This window comes from Passer domesticus, chromosome 10, assembly GCF_036417665.1.
Source record: "Passer domesticus isolate bPasDom1 chromosome 10, bPasDom1.hap1, whole genome shotgun sequence".
Classification (NCBI taxonomy): domain Eukaryota; kingdom Metazoa; phylum Chordata; class Aves; order Passeriformes; family Passeridae; genus Passer; species Passer domesticus.
In genome coordinates this window covers 27,507,348-27,523,735 of record NC_087483.1, presented here as the reverse complement: position 1 = coordinate 27,523,735, position 16,388 = coordinate 27,507,348, and the positions used below count along the sequence as shown (strand labels likewise).

The following is a 16,388-nucleotide window of genomic DNA, read 5'->3' as shown; positions in this document are numbered from 1 at the left end:
TGCTCCTTGTGCTGATGGAAGCTCCTGCCATGCTGTCAGTGATATTTATCCTGGCTGCTTCTGTGCAGTAAAGCTCTGGTTAAACATGGCAGGTTTGTTCCAGTAGCACATCAGACCAGGCAGTACCTCGAGAGCAGAGCTGAGGCTTTCTGTGTGCTGCCGGTAGAGCTGTATGCATCTCATGTCCTTGTGATCCACACTAGGTGTTTGTGGAGCTGAATGAGCTGGTGGTGGATAAGAACCAGGAGATGCACTGGAGGGAGACAGCCCGCTGGATCAAGTTTGAGGAGGATGTGGAGGAGGATACAGCAAGGTGGGGCAAACCCCATGTGGCTTCACTGTCCTTCCGCAGTCTGTTGGAGCTCAGGAAGACTATTGCCCACGGTGAGTGAGGAAGAGCAGACCAGGGCTTGCCTCTTGCTCTAGGACAGGTTTTGCTGGATAGCTTCTGTCACTGATAGGTCCCTCCCTGGAGACATGAAACAGCATTTGTGTCCAGGCTTCATGTAGGGTCTGTGGAGACAGACAATCTGCAGCCTGTTTGGCAGGGTTTGCATTGGCTCAAGGGTGCCTGTGTTGGTTCCATGCTCTGCTTCACTGGTGTCAGGCTCATGGAAGCTGCAACCCCCAGCTGTGCCTTGGCCAGCAGGCCTTAGACCCATCTTTGATGTGGTCAGCAAGTTTGGTCAGAGTGGGAGACCGAAATGAAAGGAGATACCAGAATTACCACTGCATCTTGGAGCTTTTGGGTTCTCTTGGGGCAAGGGTTTACAGAAAGGACATGGGGCACTTGGGCATTTCTCAGCTCAATCTGTACCTCAACGAAAGCCTGGCTCCTGGTGGAACAGTTGTGTCCCCAGAGTGTGAATGCAATGGGGAGTGTTGCACTCTAGGAGCAGGGCTCTTACCCTCATGCTGGCAGGTGCCGTCCTCCTTGACTTGGAGCAGACCACTCTGCCTGGCATTGCTCACCTCATGGTGGAGACCATGATCATCTCTGACCAGATCAGGGCAGAAGATCGAGCCAACGTGCTGCGAGCCCTGCTGCTGAAGCACAGGTGGGTGGATATCTCAGGGCCCGGGGGTTATCTGTGAGCCCCAGGTGGCAAGGGAGGCAGGTCCCCTCATGGCCACCGCTCTCCCCCTCAGCCATCCCAATGATGAGAAAGAGGGCTTCTTCCCGAGGAACCACTCCAGCTCCAGCATGAACTCCATCGTGGGGAACCACCATCACAACCACACCACAGACACATGTGTGCCCCTCATGGGGGAGGAACGCATTGAGATGGCTGACCCCAAGGCCAACGAGACCGAGTGCAAGGAGGTGAGGGTGACCTGGGGGGGGTTACTGTGTCTTTTTCCACACTCTGGGGACAGCTGTTGGCTGACAGCAGGCCATGGTGCCCACCTCTGAGCCCCTTCATGGGGAAACCTTGTAATGCAAGGACTGAGCTCCCTGGATCACCTGGAGCGCTGGGAATCGGGTCGCTGCATTATGATTTTGGTACCCAGTTTTGGCTTTGGACTGTATGCAGATGTCTGCTTGAGCATGTAATGGCAGCAGCAGCCCTGGCACTTGCAGGGTGGCCTTTGCTGTGAGGGTGCCTTGCTGTGAAGCAGGCATTGGGTGTGCAGCCAAGGCAAGCCCAGCTGCATTTGTGCCAGTGGGGTGCAAGGCTGCGTAGGGAGACCAAAGCGTAGGGACTCCACCCTTACTTATTTGTGTTCTTTATGGCAGAAAAACCCTCATCTTCATAACTCTGAGGGCCATCGTAAATACTTGAAGCTGATGGAGAAAATCCCTGAAGATGCAGAGGCCACAGTGGTCCTTGTGGGTAAGAGGTGGCAGTGACTAGTGCAGATCCTGGTGTGGCACCAGAGGTCTGTGCCCTCACTCCCGAGGGATATTTGGTCATCTCATACATGTTCAGCTGGGGAGTGAGCCTGCTACACTCCCTCCTTTGGTGATGGTTCATGTTCTGTTTGTGTATAGCAAATATATGTCCTGCCAGGGTAGTTCTTTTCCTAAATTAAAAAAGAGGTTGATAGACACTGCTGCTGGGAGCTGGGGCCCAACTTTGGGGTGGAAGTCCTGCCAGGCTCACAGTAAATCTGGTTTTGCAGCTCAGAAATAGGTGAGTGATGCCTGAGGGACTGAGGACCACCCTGCCCTTTGACCATTGCTGCTCTGTCTGGCCTCTTAACACCTTGCCAGCAGCTGGGCCTGTCCCTGACCAGTGTTGGCTGCTGGCTGTGTGTGCCAGCAAGCTTTGAGTTGACAGAAGCAGGGCCTGGCTGGTGGCAAGGTCTCAGGAATTGACTGTGGCACTACCAGGACATATTTCTCTGTAGAGGAGGGCTGTGAGCAGGCAGGATTGAGCGTGAGTGGGCTTGGTGCCTTCTGATTGCAAGAATATTCTTCTTGGCACTTTGCTGGCATTAACTTCTCAGCAAACCCAACTACACTACAAGCAAAGTAAATGCCATTGTCTACCCAGCAGATTAAAAGCTCAGGCAAAGGGGCTTGTCAGCTCAACCAAACTGATGCTTAATCACAATGAGGCCAAATCAGGTTCATAAGTGCACTTTTGAGTACTCAAATAACTAAACATTGGCTTGTTTCTGAGCTAAGGGTGTGTCTTGGGATTTGCTTTGACTCTCAGAAGGCCCAGATTTGCCAGTCTGACACAGAGCACAGCTTTTGCTGGACACAGATGGCAGAAAGATCAGTAATAATGCCAGTGAAATACCAGTATTCAATAAACATTTGTGCTGGGTATGTGAAGGAAGCGGCTGGTGTGCTGGAGGGTGCAGGAGTACTTCCCAATCTGTTAGGAACTGAGGAGAATGCCAAGCACTGACGAGATGCAGACATTGTAAAACAAAATGTCCATTTTGTACCCATGAGTCTTTAGAGCACTGACTTACTTTTCTCTGAAAAAAAGTAGTTTGGGCATACAGAGAAGGTACAAGGTAACAGAGAAAGCTCATAGCTCAAGGAAGGGAGAACAGTGAGCCAGTTCCTATAGGTTGTTTAACCTGACATCCTTCTCGGCCAGCAGAGTGGCAGAGCTAATATGGGATTCAATTACTGAAGAGCTAAAGAATATGAATGTAATTATTGCCAAGCAGTAAGGTTTATGGGAAATAGGTCATGTCAAGCAAACCTGATTTCATTCTTTGATGAGATTAGAAGTTTGTTTGATAAAAGTAACATGTAAGAGGTTTCCTTCCATAAGTGGGAAAAAACCTTCTGATTTAAACTTAGCCCCTTATAGTGTAAGTAGAGCCCATCTGTAAGGGATTGAGAATGGACTAACTGGGAGGCTAAAGAAAGTAGCACTGCTTACGAATGATCATTGAAGAACTTGGATTAGTCCTCGCTTGAAGTTCAGTGCTGTGTCTGTGGTCAGGAGAAAGTACACGACTGCAGGGCTTGTAGGAGCCTCCAAAACCCCTGTCTCTGCTGCCTGTTAAAGGCAGCCCAGTACAGCTCACTCCAATGATTAACTCCAAACATTGCCCCCTGGTAGGTTGTGTGCAGTTTCTGGAGCAGCCAACCATGGCCTTCGTCCGACTAAATGAGGCCGTCTTCCTGGAATCTGTCTTGGAGGTCCCAATTCCTGTCAGATTCATCTTTGTGCTGCTGGGACCTAGCCAGGCCAACATGGACTACCACGAAATTGGCCGCTCAATCTCCACCCTCATGTCTGACAAGGTGAGGAGCTGATGGGCAGTGATGCTGTGAGGGAGCTTTGCTGGCTCCTTAGAAGGCAGTCCTGAGATGAGAGCTGTGCAAGGGCTCAGGTGGGTAGGCAGGGGTGAACACCTGGGATTTTTAAGATCAGCCTGGCTTGGCCAAGGTTGAATCCTCCAGTTCTGAGGAAGGAGTAGGACAGACACTTACTTGCCTGGGACAGAGTGTGCTAGGCTGGGTGAAGAAAGAGACCATGTGTAAAAGCAGGAGAAAAGGACGTCCCAGGGTTAGAGGAGTGGTGTTCAGTTGACATTTCACAGAGAGGTGGGGAGGCTAAGTGATGCCTGTAACCATGGCGTCTGGCCTGGACCACACTAACAAAAAATCTAGCAGTTGCTGGGGACTGTTTTCAGGTGTTTGGATGAAGCTTTTTAGCTGAGTCCCCTGGCTGGGGCATCCATGCAGAGGAGCACATCCTTATAGGAGAAATGAGGAGGCAGGAAAGTTTTTCTGCCAAGCAAGTGCACTGCTAGAAGTCTTCCATCTGTCTAGATGGCAGTGAAATTGATTACCTTGGTAAGGAATTAAATGCAAAGGAGAGACAATCTGAGCATCTGCTGTATATATCCAGCACTAGAGGAGCAGAGGTTCACAGGTCCTTCCTGCTGGTGCCACGTAACTATAAGCAAGTAACAAACCTTCCTGTACTGCCTCTATTGCACATCTTTTACTGAACTGGAGACTGAAAGGTTCAATGAGAAAAAGTTCATTAGAGGCAGCAAGACTGAAAGATTCCTTCCCTGAAGATGTGTGGGGCTCAGCTGAGAATGTGTTTTTCACCAGAAGAGGTGAGGTGCCATTCCAGCTTCAGTGCTGTGTTTGTGGGCTGACCTCATTCGTTTGAGTCTCTGGTCCTCTTGGTGGAAGAGCAGAGGCAGCTGCTGCAGCCAGGGCTGGCCACAGCAAGGTTACACAGTCCTGGCGCCGTAGAGAGAGCACAGTATCATTTACATTGAAGCTGTGGCTCCAGGGAGTCTGTGTGCTGCAGGGACCTTAGCTGTCCCCTACCTCCTTTACAGGCTGTTCACTCATTCATCATCCTCCAGCCTTTTCTCTGGAGGCATGTTCCAGAGACAGTGCAGCACTTCCACCTGTTTGCCAGCACCTCCCTGCCTGGTCTCCTTAGTCCTTCCTTGCTAACCTGCTCTTGCTTTCAGAGATGTCTCCCGTTTTCTGCCTAGTTTCCTTTGCATGGCTTCCCTCATGCTGTATATGGCTATTTTCTCACTCCCTTTCTGTCTCCCATATGGAGACTCCCCAGAGTCTCTTATGCTCCCTGCTCAGTTCATGGTTCTTGTGCTTTATCACTGTGATGCTTTTAGGGCTCTACCAGCTTCTTCCTCAAAACAGGAGGAGGGATTCAGGAGTGTGGGTCACAGAGTGGCAGTAGTGAGATGAGTAGTGGATGGAGGGGGAGAATGTTACTCTAAAGGTCACAGCAAGCATTGTCTTTCCAGACTGCAGTAGCTGAGTCTAAGCTTGGTCTGAGCCTTCTCCCTCTCTCTTTTTCCCTTCCCCTTCCAGCACTTCCATGAGGCTGCATACATGGCAGATGATCGTCAAGACCTCCTCAATGCAATCAACGAGTTCTTGGACTGCAGTATTGTCATCCCCCCATCAGAGGTGGAGGGGAAAGACTTGCTCAAATCCATTGCCACCTTCCAGAAGTTGCTGCTGAAGAAGAGGAAGGAGAGGGAGCAGAAGTCCATGAAGGAGGGCACTGCTCAGGAAGCCAAAGGTCTCTCCATTCACATTTGGGCAAGTTTGTGCCTAGTGCCCTGTGTGCACCAATGGGCCCTCCCCTCCCAGAGCCTGGCAGAAGGGTGAGCAGGGCCTGGCTCCTGCAGTGGGGAATGGGGAGCGGGGCAAGGGCAGCAGGACAGTGACTGTGGGCAGCTCTGGTGGCTGGGGACAGCTGGAGGCAGTGGGATGTGCTGTTGCAGGGGGCCTACCAGCCTAGTGCTGCTCTGTGAGATGCTGGGGAGAGGGACAGCCCCAGGGCCCAGCTGTGTTCCTTGCTGAAGCCTTGCCCTCCATGCACCTCCAGAGCTGTGTGAAGTGAAAGCTGAGGAAGAAGAGGAGGAAGCTGAGGATGACCCTTTGAAGCGAACCGGGATATTTTTTGGAGGTCTGGTTCGGGACATAAAGCGCAGGTACCCCAAATACCTCAGTGACATCAGAGACGCCTTGCACAGCCAGTGTCTCGCAGCCGTTCTCTTCATCTACTTTGCTGCTCTCTCTCCTGCCATCACCTTCGGGGGACTCCTAGGTAATGGGCCTGCTTTCTGGTCTGCTCTTTGCACTCTGGGACACTGGCTGTGTCTGTGTGATGCTGTTCTGGGGTGGGCTTTGGTGCTGTTTACTCAGGGAGAGTGGTAGTGCTGTGCCTTGGCTGCTGCCTTGTTCCCTCCCTGCCATTTGGCCTCTCCAGCCTCGGCTGCCAGGGCTCCCTCCATGCTCCCTGCCTAACACAGGGCACCTCTGACTGATGGGATGGGGACCTGCCTCCTCTGTCTGGAGCTGTGCAGCCTTCCTGTCTGTGGTGATGGTGCCTGTGTCCGGGCTATAACACTCATACATTGTTCTCTTTCCCAGGAGAGAAAACTGAGGGTCTCATGGGGGTCTCCGAGCTGATAATCTCCACCTCGGTTTTAGGGATCCTCTTCTCCCTGCTTGGAGCCCAGCCACTCCTGGTCATTGGCTTCTCAGGGCCTCTGCTGGTGTTTGAAGAAGCTTTTTACAAGGTACATGTGAAGCAGTGTCTGTGCTTGGCACCTGCTCACTCTGTCCTTGCTCTGGAGAGGGCAGCTGGCATTTCTCAGCTCTACAAAGGGTCTTTGTTACTGTGAACTCCTTGAGTCCTTCCAGGCTGCTCTCAGCTCAGCCAGAGCTGCCCTTGGTTCTGCTGACCCTTTGCAGGTGCCACTACCGGGGCTTCTACCTCCCATTGCTGTATCCATTATCCTTTGAGGTGTGACACTGATAACAGCACTCCTCTACATGCTGACTGTGAGGAGAGCACTGTCCCCCAGCCCTGTGCTGCAGCTCATTGGCATAATGAGCACTTGTAGCTGCATTCTAAAACTTTATTGTTCTTGGGGCTTCCTTTGAAGTCCATTTCACCACTTTTATCTGTGTCCAGGTTTCCTTTTATGGGGAGCTTAATAACATTCAGTGTACCTCCAATTTGGGATGTGCCACAAATATTACTCCCATCTCTAAGGATGAGCCCAAGGGTGTGTGGAGAGGTCAGCCAGGATGGATATGTTTCTTTCTCAAGTAGCATGACCTCTTTGCTCTTGAAAGCATCCCTGTATCACTGTACCTTCAAGCAGTGGATCTAATTCTTCTCCTTTTCTCTGACTCCCAGCATGTCTGTGTCTTTGAAAAAGCATGTTTTTTTCTACAGCTGGATTTTCACTTTGTCAAGAGTTTGGAGCTGGTGATGCTGTTGCAGAGTGGGAATTTCTCTGCTCTCCTGTGACTGCACTTCTCACTGACCACTTTTGCTTTGTCCAGTCACTGTGTACAGAGGAGTACCTCTGCCTGTGGTGGTACTGAGGAAGGCTGCCAAGGGAGGGGTATGATTTGTCCTGGAAACAGTTGGTGTGTGTAGATGAGAAGAGGCAGTGGAGGTGGTCTCCTCTGTGATGGCAACCTGGGGCCTTTTCTCCACACACATACAACTGTCTGTACACAGGGTGCTGTGTGAGATTGTGGCCTGTGGATGTAGCAGGATGCTCAGGCTCTCCTTTGTAGGGAACAGGCTTGTGCTGTTTGAGTGCATGGAAGAATGGAGAGCTGTGTCTGAGCACTGGCACCTCCATATGGATGGGATGGGGAGTGTTTTGCATGGGCTGGCTTCAGCAGAGCATGAAGGAGAGGTACTGTTACAAAGACTGGAGCGGTAAAGACCTGCTTGGGGTGAGCTGCCAGGTGTTAATGCAAAGTCTGCAAATTTACCTGTGATTCTAGCCATGAATTCACTGATTCTGTGCTGGATGCCCAAGCAGATGTAAATGCTTTTTTCCAGGACAGTCTTTGATCTTAATGGGGAATGGATGCAGGAGGCAGCCTGAGGAGCCATGAGTAACTCCTTCCCCTTTCCATTTCAGTTCTGCCAGACACAAGGCATTGAGTATCTCACAGGCAGAGTGTGGATTGGTTTGTGGCTCATCGTCTTCATCTTCATTATCGTGGCAGCAGAAGGAAGCTTCTTGGTGCGCTACATCTCGCCCTTCACCCAGGAGATCTTTGCTTTCCTCATCTCCCTCATCTTTATCTATGAGACCTTCTACAAACTGTACAAGGTGAACCTTCCCTGGGGAGATGGGCTGCTGCATCTCTTAATCCCTTAGGACCCTGCTGCTTTAGCACACAGGAGGCGAGGGAACAGGGCCAGCTCAGCCGCAACTTTCCTAGACATTCTGCAGAGCAGTTCTTTGCTGATCTCATGCCTCAGCCCAGCTGGCTCCTGCGCCACCACAGAGAGTGGCAGGAAGAGCCCTAATGTCTCTCTCCCCTTCTCTTCCTGCAGGAGACATTAAAGAGGGGCCACTTTTCTCTCCCCAACCCTCTCCAGCTGGGTAGGTTGCGAGGTGAGGTGACGGATGCTGGGATTGTCCGTGCCCACCATCTACTGCCCTCGCCTCTCCACAGAGCAGGACACCTCCGCTTCCCCCTGCCCCCAGTATGACAGTGCCCCCTGCCCCTCCTTGGGGTAACTTGTCTGCTGCTTCTCTCACCTGCTCAGGTGTTTGCAGAACATCCTTTGCTGAAGTTCTACCCACCAAACGTGCAGAGCAGCCTGAATGCCAGCGTGCTCTCTACGGATGCGATGTCCCTGGGAACCAGGATGCAGCCCAACACTGCTCTGCTCTCCCTCATCCTCATGCTCGGCACTTTCTTCATTGCCTTCTTTATGCGCAAGTTCAAGAACAGCCGCTTCTTAGGAGGAAAGGTGAGAAGTTTGTAGGATTCACATCAAGGACAAGGGACACACCAAACAAATAATGCTTCTGGCTACACATCTTTATTCTCCAGAATACCTGGACGTCCCCCAAAGGAACACCAGAAACCCTTTAAATACGTTGCAGGAGGGATGGTAGCTCACCCTAGGGTGCAGACAAGAGCTGATTGTTGATGATGGTATCTGCACTGTCCTGCTCCAGTGAGGCTGCTGGAAAGTCCCCTGGACCTGGGGAAAGCTCCTTGGATTGGATAAAAGTCTGTTAAACTAGAATATCGGAAGAAGAGCTTACAGCTTTTTCTCTTTGGACATCTCTCTGCATGCAGGGTATCTGTGTAATACCTGGAGCACTGTCTCAATAGGCCAGCAGGAGCAATTAGCCAGTCAAATAAGAGCATGTTATGTGGGCAGTGGGATGCACAGCCCCATGGGTCAAGGCTGGTTTTCCTTGCCCTGCCCATCAGCAGTGCTCGGGTTTGGAGTGGTGCTTGGCCCCATCTGGGATTTCTCTTTGCCATAGGCTCCCTCTGTGCATTCATGGAGCTGGCCTGGTCCCTTTGCAAATGACAGGTCTGTGTTCTGCAGGCGCGGCGGATCATCGGAGACTTTGGGATCCCCATCTCCATCCTGGTCATGGTGCTGGTGGATTACACCATCACTGACACATACACACAGGTAGGTGCCAGCACTGCCCTCAGAGCCTTTGCTGCAGCCCAGCAGTGATCCCTGTGGCACTGGCCTGCTCTTGTGCAAAGGGGAATTTGTATTTCCTGCCTCTTTAATCATAACAGCACAAAGCAAACAGAAACATTCCCCTCATCCTCTCTCCCACGCTGAAGGGAAGCTCCAAGGCTTTTGCTGAGGCTGAGGCCAGAGCTACAGGGACTGGAGTGCCCTGGTATCCCTCTGGTCTTCTAGCTGTTAGTAGGGGAGGATTTAGGGGCTTTAGGGAGATTCAGTGCAGTTCATTCCTTCTTTGCAACTCTAAACACTTGCAGTCAGTCAACAAGACATAAACTATGTATGCACACTGAAGAAGGTGGCACATAGAATGGTTTCAATGGGGTACTTGTCATGAGTTTAGTACTCGATGTACTTATTCTCTCCTTGACTGTAGGATACTGATATTTTGATCACTTTATCTCAAACACAATTTTTTTCCCCAGTATACGCACAAACTTAAGTTTGATAACTAAATGTTATCGAACAAACGTATCTCACAGCTTTCCTTTTTTCTCCGTTTTCAGTAGATATGGAGATATTTTTGGTTTGTTTTTTTTTTTTTTTTTGGCTAGGATTGGGAAGAGGGTGAATAGCATTTCCTGTTCATCATGCAAGCTTTTTATCAAAACAGACCAAGGCTTGGTAGAATCCAAATGCATTTTTATTCATTTGAATTTCAATGAAAAATTTCAGTCTATCAGACTGTAGTAAAATCATGCACTTTGTTACATTCTTTTCATACCCTTCTACACTTCTACAGTTAATATCAAAAGCATTATCATTTTAGTATTAACTCAGCATATGTACAAAGCTTTCCGAGAAAATGGTACTTAGTTACACGGCTTAACTCAAGGACAAACATTCCAGAAATATTATTCATACTTATGCTGATTAACATAAATGCAAATCATAAACTCTGCCTGCAGTGCAGATAGCAGAAATTGCTGTAGAGCAGCACAAAGCCAAGGGTTCAAATGCTGATGAACGCAGGGTCAGGATGATGTACAGCTAGGAGTCTGTGTGGTCTGATGGGAGCACAAACATGATACTCCCTCTGAACATGGTCAAGATGAGGTCATTTCCACAGAATGTGGCCACTTCTGGGGTTTGCACTGCAAAAACAGTGCTGTAAAATGTCTCAGAAAAGTCTTGGAAAGTCTGTAAAGCCACCTCAGAAAATGGTAGGCAGTTCAGAACATTTAATTTGTCCAAGCAGAGGTCAAGGAGCGTTTTAACCATGGTCTGCAAGGACTGACATGGGAGCGAGGTTCCTGAGGGAAGATATTTCCTTGGTCTCTTGGAAAAAATGAAGGGAATTGAAGTAGCTGAAAGGAAATGACACAGGCCTATGTTAGGGAACATGGGGTTTTTTATACTGAAGGGGATTATCCATGAGAAAGTTCTGCTCAGTTCAGGGTGGCTTATCCCATCATCTGAGGCGTTCAGAACAGGGAGAGCGAGAGGATCAAAGCTGTGTGAGGCTGTGGGCTTGTTTGTATTAATAAGTAACTGCTGGGTTTTGCAACTACACCACCAGAAGCTGAATGTCCCCTCCGGCCTGTCGGTCACGTCCCCCCACAAGCGTGGCTGGTTCATCCACCCCATGGGCAGTAGTGGGACCTTTCCGCTGTGGATGATGTTTGCCTCTGCCATCCCTGCTCTCCTGGTCTTCATCCTTATCTTCATGGAGACACAGATCACTACGTGAGTACCTCCCCCTCCAACCTCAACCACTGCTAACCCTTAGACAGGCAAGGCCAGGATGGGTGCTGGTTCACTTGGAAATGCAATGGACATCCCAGAGGAACAGCAAGAGCAGGATCCTGGCCATTTCAGGCTGTACCTGTCATCTTTTGGTCCCCCTCTTGGCGAATGGTGTGGTGGAGACCTACCTCAGGGAAGCACAGGAAGAAACTGCTAACCTGAGGCTGACAGCCACCATCCCCCTCCTCAGCCATCTTCTTGGTATCCCCATGTGTGCTGTCTCCAGAGAGCGAGTGTTGTCCCCAGCTGCAGTGCTGTCTCTGGGCACTGACCTGGGCCTTGCACTGACCCGGGCTCTATTTTCTTTCAGGCTGATTGTTAGCAAGAAGGAGAGGAAGTTGCTGAAAGGCTCTGGCTTCCACCTGGACCTTCTGCTCATTGGCACCATGGGGGGGCTCTGCGCTCTCTTCGGGCTGCCCTGGCTGACGGCGGCGACAGTGCGCTCCGTCACCCACGTCAATGCCCTGACCGTCATGAGCAAGGCCATCGCGCCCGGCGAGAAGCCCCGCATCGAGGAGGTGAAGGAGCAGCGTGTGACCGGAGTGCTCATTGCTGCCCTTGTCGGTGAGCCTCTGCGCAGGGAACAGGGGAGGGGAGAGGTCAGGACCAAGCACTTGGATCTCCTGGCACTGTCCCTGCCGTGCTCTGTCTGCTCACTGCAGGAGCGCCCACACCTGCCCATACTGAGCTTCCTTTCCCTTGCGCTCCAGGCATAGAGGAGGTGGGGGAGGGACAGAGACTGGTGCCTTGTGGAGGGGCTGGTGTGGGACACACATGCCCTGAGCTCTGTCTGTGCAGGTCTGTCCATTGTGATGGGGAACATGCTGAGGCAGATCCCCCTGGCTGTGCTCTTCGGCATCTTCCTCTACATGGGGGTTACATCGCTCACCGGCATCCAGCTCTACGAGCGCCTGCTCCTGATCTTCATGCCGTCCAAGCACCACCCTGACCACATCTACGTTGTCAAGGTGAGCAAAGGCAGGTTGCACAGAACAAGGTAATGAGGAGAAGAGGAAGAAGAAGCAGGTGAAGGGAGGATGGTATTTTGCTAGAGTGGTACTTGGCTTTGTGACCATGCTTGGCTGCAGGTTTGTGCTGAGAAGTGCAAGGCATGCAGAGAGGTGGTACAGTGCTGGTAGGCTGCACCCAGGAGTGTATTGCCAGGATATTGTATGGATGGACAGATAATTTGTAGGATTGATGCACTGTTGAGGGGGTGGAGGGACACTGCATTGCCAGGTGGGTATGCTGCCAGGTAGCATAGAGGCTGATGTGTTACGGAGTTCTACCTGGCTGTAGAGTAAAGGCAGGTGGACTCTGCAGCAGCAGGTACTCTGCTGTACTATGCTATGCAGAAGAGTTTTGTTTTGCCAGTTGGGTCTTTGTTAATCTGTGTGGAAAGATAATGTGTTCTTAGACTGGATTTACCTACTAGGTGAAGACCTGGAGAATGAATCTCTTTACCTGTATTCAACTGGCCTGCATTGTGCTGCTCTGGGTGGTGAAATCTACAGTGGCATCGCTGGCCTTCCCTTTTGTCCTGATCATGACAGTGCCATTGCGACGCTTCGTGCTGCCCCGCTTCTTCCACGACAGGGAGCTCAAAGCGGTGAGCAGACAGCTGTCCTCAGCCTAGCTTGCAACACTGGAATGAAATTGAGGAGATTTGGCAGCCTGAAAGGCTGGGAGATCATGGGCCAGCAAAGCCTTGAGGGTCTTTGCTCAATAGCAGTAAGTGGGTGGATGGCTTCCTTGGATCTTGTAGCTCGCAGTGCAGTATGAGATGGATGGGCAGCCTGGGGCAAGGAAGCAGGTTCCTACCAGGCAGAGGCCTGGAATAAGGATTTCCCCTTCCATCTTGTGGCTCATTCATCAAGAAACACACCAATTCCCCACTGAACCAGCAGCAAGAACAGCCCAGCAGCACATCAGAGCCCATGGCTGTAGGCACTTCAGCATGTAACCACAGTGCCAGAGTGCTGGCAGCTCTTCAAGAGCTGGCAGCTCCTCTGCTGCTGTCAACATCCTGAGCTTTTGTTGGAGGAGAGCCTGGAGCAGCACCCAGAAGTGAGTGCTGCCAGCAGGGGGAGAGGAAGGAGCTGCAGTGCTGAACCAAAGCCCCAGGCATTAGAATAGAAAGGGCATCGGGCTGGGGATGCATGGATGGGCATGAGGGTTTAAAGAAGGAGCCTGTTGGGAGGGGAAGGAGCAAGAGCTTTGTTTTTCCCAGCGCAGCTCAGCTGACTGGGTTGCTGTGTGCTGATCCCTCTGTGCCAGGCTTGACCCCGCAGTGGGGGCAGCTGTGGCCTTCATAGCCTGGTCTCTGCCTCTTCTCAGCTGGACTCGGAGGATGCGGAGCCAAATTTCGACGAGGATGGCCGGGACGAGTACAACGAGCTGCACATGCCTGTGTGAGCTGGGAGCTGCCCTCCCTGCTCACGAGACAGGCGGCTCACGCCTGCTCACCCCTCCCAAGACCTAACTGGAGACTTGCCATGAGTCACAGTGTCTCCTGCCTGGACCAATGAATGGCTGTTCCATCGCCCTGCAGGATGCAGCCCTGGCTCTGGCTGCCCCATCGCTCGCTCAGCAGAGGCTGTGAGTCTCTCTCCTCTTGGACCTGGTGGGCTGAGAGACACCTCTCACATCCCAAAGCTGTGTGGGTCTTGAGTGCCCCTGGGTCAGGGGTCTGTCCCCTCCCTGCTGGAGGCAGCCTGTGCCTGGTCTCCAGGCGGTGAAGGGGAACCATGCCAGCTGGTGCCACTGCATTCCCCTCCATTACCATGATGCTTGGGTAGCTTGGGTATCTCAGCACGTGACACTGAACTCTCACAGGAATGGGCTGGAAGCTGCCTCTTCTCCCAGGCCAGCAACCTCCTTACTCAGCTGGCAGATGCCTTGCTCCTGCTCCCTCTGCCCCTTCTAGGAGTGCTCACACCGGGCCTCTGCCACAGCTACTGGGGCTGCTGCAGCCTGGCAGACAGGCACAGAGGGACTGCTACCCCAGCTCAGTCCTCCAGACTGTTTTCTGTTCTAGTCACATTCCCACATGACTGTTTTCAGCTCTTGCTTGACATGGAGGAGGCTGTTTGGCTCCTCTCCCTCTCAATTTTCCCAACCTTATTTCCAAAGGCAAATTGCACAGGGAGGGAAGGCTGGAGACAAGCAGGTATCCTGAAGGCTTGAATGCTTGCCCTCTTGCAGGAACTAAGAGGAGACCTCTGTCATTCTGCACCTCCATAGAGATTGCAGGAGTAAACACTCATCACAGGGCTGTATCCCAGTTCCTGATCCCCACATTCCTGTCTCTGAGAACAAACCATATTTAAGAAGCTACACAAGAAATGTAGTGCTGGAGCACAAAACAGTCCTTTGGGTCCCCTCCCTTTCCCTGTGCAGTCATCCACTGGGTCTGGCTCCCTGCAAGCCTACAAGGGAGTCACTGAAACCATGGCCCCAGTTTTGCTGCCATACTGAGATCGCCTTTCACATCCAGTGGTGCCCTCCAGGTGGGAAGAAGCAGCACTCAGGGTGCCCAGCACTCAGCTCCCATCACCTCTGGGCCGCTCCACAGAATCACAGAGTGGGTCAGGTTGGAAGAGACCACAGTGGATCATCTGATCCAACCTCCCTGCCCAAGCAGAGTCATCCCAGAGCACATGGCACAGGATTGTATCCAGACAATTCTGCAATATCTCCAGTGAGGGACACTCCACAATCTCTCTGGGCAACCTGTTCCAGTGCTCAGTCACTGCACAGTAAAGTTCTTCCTCATGTTCAGGTAGGACTTGCTGTGCATCACACCTTTGCACCTGACAGACCTGCTCCCTGGGGTGTCCCTGAGCTGGCAGCCTTTGTTCAGAGCTGGCCCAGAAACTGTTTGATGGTGTCCTTGCTGCCCCTGGAAACTCCAAGGTTAGTGCCAGGAGAGAAAAGCTGCTCAGCCTCTTCCTGATGGTCAGAGCTGGACTGTTCTTCCAGAGGAAGCTGGGATGCTCACTTCACCATTGGATTTGGGAGAAGATGCTGCCCTCATTCCCACTTACCAGCCTGGCTCCTGCGAGAGATGGTGGGTGCTTCATTACCGGGAGGGTCCAATGCCTTCCTCGGGAGGCTGCAGAAATATCCCATCAGAGAAAAAAGCCTCCCCCACAGCAGGTCCTGCCCACAGCCTGGCCCCTGCAGGGCCCGGGGCAGAGAGACGAGTGTCTCTGTGTGTCTGTGGCCATGTGTGTCCTGTCCTCCCTGTGTAGTGTAGGAGGCCTGTTGTTTCTGTGCATTGTGACTCTTCTGACTGTAGTGGAAACAGCTACACCAATAAACTCTTCACAGGAACTGTGCCTCTGGCTCTACACTTTTGGTTTTATCACCAATGGCAATAAATTAAATGGATTGAAATTTCCCAGCACAAAACTTCCTTGCCCACCACAGCCAGCAATGTAGCAAGCCCCAGCTGGAGCAAGGGCTGTCACCATGTTACCCACTACCAGCATGGAGGTGGGCTTTCTGTCACCATCATTGAGCAGGCTGGTTACTGTGGACTCAGCCTCCACACTGGCTGCTGGAAACAGGAGGCTGAGCCCCGTGTTTAACCACATGCACCACAAGAAACTCATTCTCCTGCCTGTTTGCATCCATATACATGTCCATGCTTGTGCCTGTGTGCTCGGCAGCACTCAGTGCCCATCTCCTTGTGCAGGCTGTAGCCACACACCGAATGGCAGGCCCATGGGCTGAGCACAGAAGAAACATCTCCATAAACACATTCTTTCCATGCTTTCTTCCAGGCAAAAACTGAGCCAGGTGCTGGCCAGGTGGTGGGTTGGATGTCCTCCAGTCTTGCTCTCCAGGGTGCTGCTGCTGGGAGTGTGTGGAAGTCCCACCACCCATGGTCAGTCACTGGCTGCTCCAGTGCTGCAGGATGCTGATGATGGCTGCTGAGGCAAAGAGAGAGGGCTGAGCCTGCCCAGGTACACAGGTGGTGGCCATCCTGTTTGTGAGCTGGGTGTGCTGGGGGCAGGCAGTGCCTCGTAGCACTCGCTCCAGGGCCTGGCAGCACTGCAGAACCTGCAGGAGAGGAAGCAGCATGGCTGCTCAAAGAGTGGGATGTCTGTCCAGCTCGGAGTCAGTCCTGGTTGCTCTGCCAAAGGAGAGACAGTGGGTGCATGGAGAGGA

The 16,388-nt window shown here is 52.0% G+C and overlaps 1 protein-coding gene across 2 annotated transcripts in view; it reads left to right on the top strand.

Moving 5' to 3' along the window:
* SLC4A3 (solute carrier family 4 member 3) overlaps nt 1-15,553 on the top strand; it is a 33,840-nt gene extending 18,287 nt beyond the window's left edge. Inside the window, exons 8-23 of one of the 2 annotated variants that reach the window (XM_064434756.1) lie at nt 204-384; nt 923-1,058; nt 1,150-1,324; nt 1,739-1,835; nt 3,534-3,718; nt 5,282-5,495; nt 5,805-6,026; nt 6,353-6,501; nt 7,873-8,067; nt 8,511-8,717; nt 9,312-9,401; nt 10,987-11,153; nt 11,524-11,777; nt 12,012-12,181; nt 12,649-12,822; nt 13,551-15,553. In XM_064434756.1, the coding sequence (XP_064290826.1) occupies nt 204-384; nt 923-1,058; nt 1,150-1,324; nt 1,739-1,835; nt 3,534-3,718; nt 5,282-5,495; nt 5,805-6,026; nt 6,353-6,501; nt 7,873-8,067; nt 8,511-8,717; nt 9,312-9,401; nt 10,987-11,153; nt 11,524-11,777; nt 12,012-12,181; nt 12,649-12,822; nt 13,551-13,628 (2,694 nt within the window). In that variant the 3' untranslated portion in view covers nt 13,629-15,553. The remainder of the gene's footprint in view (nt 1-203; nt 385-922; nt 1,059-1,149; nt 1,325-1,738; nt 1,836-3,533; nt 3,719-5,281; nt 5,496-5,804; nt 6,027-6,352; nt 6,502-7,872; nt 8,068-8,510; nt 8,718-9,311; nt 9,402-10,986; nt 11,154-11,523; nt 11,778-12,011; nt 12,182-12,648; nt 12,823-13,550) is intronic. The other variant, XM_064434757.1, reaches the window with a different exon arrangement.
* Nucleotides 15,554-16,388: the final 835 nt, after the last annotated feature.